The 5,570-nt window shown below is 53.2% G+C and overlaps 1 protein-coding gene across 1 annotated transcript in view; it reads left to right on the top strand.

Annotated features, from left to right (window-relative positions):
• Positions 1 to 5,570, top strand: part of PRKCA (protein kinase C, alpha) — a 176,527-nt gene that overhangs the window by 118,380 nt on the left and 52,577 nt on the right. The window contains exons 7-9 of the mRNA XM_010856474.1: positions 469 to 625; positions 1,664 to 1,798; positions 2,045 to 2,141. Coding sequence (XP_010854776.1) covers positions 469 to 625; positions 1,664 to 1,798; positions 2,045 to 2,141 — 389 coding nt within the window. The remainder of the gene's footprint in view (positions 1 to 468; positions 626 to 1,663; positions 1,799 to 2,044; positions 2,142 to 5,570) is intronic.

Below are 5,570 nucleotides of genomic sequence, written 5' to 3'. Positions count from 1 at the left end.
TCAGCCCCCCTCCCGTGCAATCCTCATGCACAGCGGGCTAGAAGCCACCAGCTCTACAAAGGAAAGAGACGACCTCTTGTAGGGGTTCCAGTGGCGCCGTGTGCGGGCTAGCCTGCTGGCTGCTTAGGCGGGAGGCGGACCAGCTCTCCTGGCTGGGGTGGTGGTGGGGAGGGTGTTAGGATGCAGGTTCTGCTTCCCCAGGTTTGGGCAGCAGCCCCGGTGCCACCGATGCTGCCGGACCGGGCCAGTGCTGAGTCTCCAGGCTTGGCCGCTGGGTCCCCCAGGCCCACTGCCTGTGGTGGGCAGTGGCAGCGGGCAGCTTCTCTCGTGGTGAGGGTCAAAGCCACAGCCCCCGCTTCAACACCGTCGTGATGCCTCTCGATCGGCCGGGTCCTGATGCAGGACGCTCAGCAGTGTAGGTCTGTCCTCCTTTTGTAACCTGGGATCTTTCTTCTTCTCTCTTCACAGTACGAGACGCGAAAAACCTAATCCCTATGGATCCAAATGGGCTTTCAGATCCTTACGTGAAGCTGAAGCTTATTCCTGACCCCAAGAACGAGAGCAAACAGAAAACCAAGACCATCCGCTCGACGCTGAACCCCCGGTGGGACGAGTCCTTCACGTTGTGAGCTGAACCCCCTCCTCCTCCATGTTCTGAGCAGCGATGAGCTGGGCTTGTCATAAACGTCTTTAGACACCGATTCATCCCTAGGCTCTCCTCCCACAGCTGCTAGAGACGGATAGAAACTGGTCGCTGGATAGAAACTCAGTTTACCAAGACTTATACACGATACCCCAAGTGACCATCAGTAACTCCTGTATAAAAAATTCTCTCACATTTCAGATGTAGAATCAAGTCCTCCCTCTTGGCGGACTTCGGTTTTTTGAGGGGGGGCGGTTAGAGGAGGCTGTAGGTAAGAGGTAGGTAAGGCTGTAGGTAAGAGTTTAAACAATAGTTTTTAAAACATGGAATAAGTGAGTAACCATCGAAGCCGATGTTGCCACTGAAATGGGAAGGTTATCTTTCCATCTAAGCAGGGAAGACTTTCTGGGGAAGGCGACATTTAATGTGGGCCTGAAAGGAGTGAAAAGATTTTGGAGACAGAGATGGGAGAGGGGAAAGAAGGGAGGAAAGGTTGGGGAGTGGAGGCCTGAGTAAGTCAAGAGCAAGAAAGCTCTGAGCACAGCTGAGCATAAGCAAGGGGCCCTCTCTGCGAATGAGAATGCAGGAAGCAGCTTGTCTGTCACACCCAGACGTAGCTGTCTAGGGTATAGACCAGAGGCTGTCCAGCCTTGCTCTGGGAAGGGCTGGACAGTAAATGGTTTAGGCCTTATGGGTCATCCAGTCTCTGTTGCAGGTACTGTTCTAGATTCAGAGCTGCCATAGCCAAATGTGTCCAGACAAACAGCCATGACTGTTTCAATAAAACTTTATTTACACACACAAGCAGTGGGCCTGACTTGCCCATGGCTCATGGTTTGCTAACCTCTTGTCTAGAGCTTTGGTTACCGAAGGGCTGGCACTTTGTTGATGATGGAGAACCACAGGAAGAGAATTGAATATACTATTTTTTTAATCTCAAGTTCAGATCTCGAGCATGTGGTATCATCCCTTAAACCACAGTAAAGATAACCCTGTATCTGTGTATGTGTTCTTTGGTAGCAAATTAAAACCTTCTGATAAAGACCGGCGACTGTCCGTGGAAATCTGGGACTGGGATCGAACCACACGGAACGACTTCATGGGGTCCCTTTCCTTTGGGGTCTCGGAGCTGATGAAGATGCCGGCAAGCGGATGGTGAGGAAGGCTGAGTGTGTCTGTGTGAGCCAAAAGTGAATTGTCTGAAAACATTAGCACTTTCAGAGATTCAGGAGACGAGCTGGCTTAAGTCCAGAGTGACCACTGCGTGTGAAGTTTCCTGGGTCCTGGCTCCCCAGTGAATGCATTTCAGAACAAGCTGGACTGGAGCCTGGGGGTGGGGGGACTTGTTGAACCCAGTGGTGCCAGCATGGTCTCACCCTCCTCTGCCCCGTGTCTCTGAAGGTACAAGCTGCTGAACCAAGAGGAGGGCGAGTACTACAACGTGCCGATCCCCGAAGGCGACGAGGAAGGCAACGTGGAGCTCAGGCAGAAATTCGAGGTGAGACCAGCAGCATGAGTGAACCATCTTTCTATTCAGAAAGTTTCACTCCAGGAAGGGCCAGATTTTTGTGGTCATTGGGCTGGAAGGCAAAAGTCACGTAAATGTTAATCTTTGTCCTTATCTAAAGGCGTGGATGTTGCGTCATCGCCTTGCTTTGCAGGCTGTTATCCGTAGAGCATGGAGATTGGGAACAGCCCTGCAGAGAGGGGGCTGGTTCCTGCGCGGGGAGTCGGTCTGGCATCAGGGGGAGATGGGCAGGTCCTAGGCTTCTCCAGGCGGCAGCGTCCTTGGGTGTGACTGTTGGGCCAGCATCTCCCTTTTCTCTGCATATCTCTAGGAATGGGAGCTCCCTGTCCACACCCGGGTGCGCACAGCCTTCTGCCCCAGTGGTGTCACCTCTTCCTCCCCTCTTCACCCCTGCTTCTCTCTCCTCACCTGACGTCTCAGCTCTTAATGCAGTTTCTGCTCCAAGCACCTGCCTTACGCTCCAAGTCACAGCTTTCCATTTCTTGCCATTTCTCCAATCACCTGTGTGTTGGTTGTTCAAAGGACCCATTTAGTAGCTGATTGTGTCTCTGCACCAGTCTCATGGGGGCTTCCCTGGGGGCTCAGATGGTAAAGACTCTGCCTGCAGTGCAGGAGACAGGGGTTCAATCCCTGGGTCAGGAAGATTCCTGGAGGAGGGCATAGCAGCCCACTTCAGTATTCTTGGGCTTCCCTGGTGGCTCAGACAGAAAGATACGCCTGCAGTACAGGAGACTCAGGTGTGATCCCTGGGTCAGGAAGACCCCCTGGAGGAGGGCATGGCAGCCCACTCCAGTATTCTTGCCTGGAGAATCCCGTGGACAGAGGAGTCTGGCAGGCTACAGTCCGTGGGGTTGCAAAGAGTCAGACACAGTTGAGTGACCGAGCACTCACACACGTACCTGATTCATGACCTTGTGAAGCTTCCCCTTCCTCGGGCAATTCCCAAGCCCTAAAGAAATTCCGAGGTGCACACACATGCGGCACAGAGACCCTGCACGGCTGGCGCCCTTGGGTCCCTCCTCCCGCTGTTGTTTCTTCTCCCAAATGTATTCCGTCCCGAAGAAGCGCACGGGTCGTACCTGCCAGTTAGAAGGTTCTGAAGGGTATGAAACACAAATGTTCACAGTGCTCCGTCACTAATGTTGTTTTCAGTTGCTCAGTCGTGTCCGGCTCTTTGCGACCCCATGGACTGTAGCATGCCAGGCTCCTCTGTCCTTCACCATCTCCAGGAGCTTGCTCAAATTCAGGTCCATTGAGTCGGTGATGCCATCCAACCGTCTCATCCTCTGTCGTCCCCTTCTCCTCCCGCCCTCAATCTTCCCCAGCATCAGGGCCTTTTCCAGTGAGTCAGCTCTTCGCATCAGGTGGCCAACATATTGCAGCTTTAGCTGCAGCCTCAGTCCTTCCAATGAATATTCAGGGTCGATTTCCTTTAAGATGGACTGGTTGGATCTCCTTGCTGTCCAGGCGACTCTCAAGAGTCTTCTCCAGCACCACAGTTTTAAAGCATCAGTTCTGCTGGGTTCAGCCTTCTTTATGTCACTGGTCACTGATCACTGACATTTGGTTAAGAGGCTGCTGATGGCAGACACTTGCAGGCAGGGCCTGGGTGCCCTCAGGAGCATGGAGGACTGGGCCGGGAGGGCACCCTGCAGGTCTGTAGTAGAGGCCGACACACCACTTGCAGGATCACCCCAGAGACTGCAGACGCCTGAGGATCACAGGTGTGTCGGCTTTTATTTATCCTGGGGAAACATTTTGAGATTATCTTTGTTACTGATTAACAGAATGTGAACCAGTTATGATGAGAGTTAAGACGTTTAAATCACTGCACTTGAGACTCAGTTGCTAGATTGTCTGTGGAAAGAAAGCAGGCATTCTTCTGTTTACTGCTGTTGAAATTGGATTTTCCAAAAGCCTCCATTGTCTTTGAAGACTTTAGCTAATTCAGGATATTCTTCAGATGGGGGGAAAAATGGTTCATTGGAGACCCCCAACGAAGTGTAGCTGTGTGTTGATTTGATCAGGCCTGCCAGTGTTACCATGGAAACCTGAGTACTTCAGATGACCTTTTGGACACAAAACAGAAAATCTATGGGCCTCATTATGGACTCTGCTTTTTTCCCCCAAATGGCTTCCTTAATTACTTTCTGAACTGTGTGATGTTAACAGTGGGGTAAATCTATAAAATGCACATCAGTGAAAAGAGATTTTGTTTTCCTCTTTGCACGTCAGCTCTCAGAGGCAGAGCCTGAAATTGAAATGGGATGAGGTTCGGTGTTGGAAATCATTTTCTCACCTCTCTTTGAGCATCATCAACAGGGATTAACACTGCTCCTCAGCAGAGCAGACTCTGAAGGACGCTGCACAGGATTTCTAATACTCTGGGTGGGGGGAGGGCATGCAGTTATATGACTGTACCGCAGCCTGTTTTCAGGAGTGCGCCATGGGCTACACCCGCCTCAGAACTTGCCTGTGCTCTGTGGTAAAGGCCCTCCGCTGTGTCTCGGGCTCGTCAACCCCCGCCCCTACCTTACATCGCCCTCCAGCCCTTTAAACTGCCCCGGCGTTCCCCCTGCTCCCTTGCTCCCTTGCTGGGCACAGCTGTCCGTGTGTCATCTCCATGTGGATCCAGAGAGGAGCCTCGGGTCCTGCCGTGAAGGCTTTGGAATCTAAACTTCAGGCCCCACAAGGAATCCATGTCTCCTGGTCACTTGCCCACATCCAGGGAGGGTGCCTGAGCTCGTGTCTGATGAGGGAAGCTGTCAGAGCCAAGTCTGCTCTGTAGCCCAGGGTCTGCCTCCGTTTACACAGCCAGGCGCCTCGAGCACTCGGGTGAACAAACTGACTCGTGCGATGAGCGTGGTCACGCCTGGGGATGGACCAGCTCCTTTCTTAGAAAGGGGGAATTCTGGAAATTTCCATCCAGTGAATGCTGCATCTCCTTAGTGCCAAGTACCACCTGGGGGGATCGAGGCTTCAGACGGGGGCTCCCCTGGTGGCCCAGTGGTGAAGAATCCGCCTGCCAGTGCGGGGGACCCGGGTCAATCACTGCTCTGGGAGGATCCCATGAGCTGTGGAGCAGCTAAGCCCGGGAGCCACACCTGCTGAGCCCGAGCCCCCGCCCACAGCTGGGGAGCAGCCCCCGCTCGCTGGAACCAGAGAAAGTTCTCAAGCAAAGACCCAGCACAGACAAAAATAAATGAAATTTCTTTTTTAAAAAAGACAGACTTCAGATGGGACCCTGGCTCCCGAGGACACCGCGAGCATGAACAGGGGTAGGAACCTGCCCCTGACTCCCCAGCGTGCGGGTAACATCCTGACCTCACGGGAGGCAAGCAGCCTGCTCCCAGCCCCCACCCCGCAGCTGACCCAGCTGGGCAGGGCTGACCGTGGCCA

This window comes from Bison bison, unplaced genomic scaffold (genome assembly GCF_000754665.1).
Source record: "Bison bison bison isolate TAMUID 2011002044 unplaced genomic scaffold, Bison_UMD1.0 scf7180017864371, whole genome shotgun sequence".
Lineage (NCBI taxonomy): Eukaryota > Metazoa > Chordata > Mammalia > Artiodactyla > Bovidae > Bison > Bison bison.
Note: the sequence above shows the minus strand (reverse complement) of the source record. Positions and strands in the feature narration are given on the sequence as shown.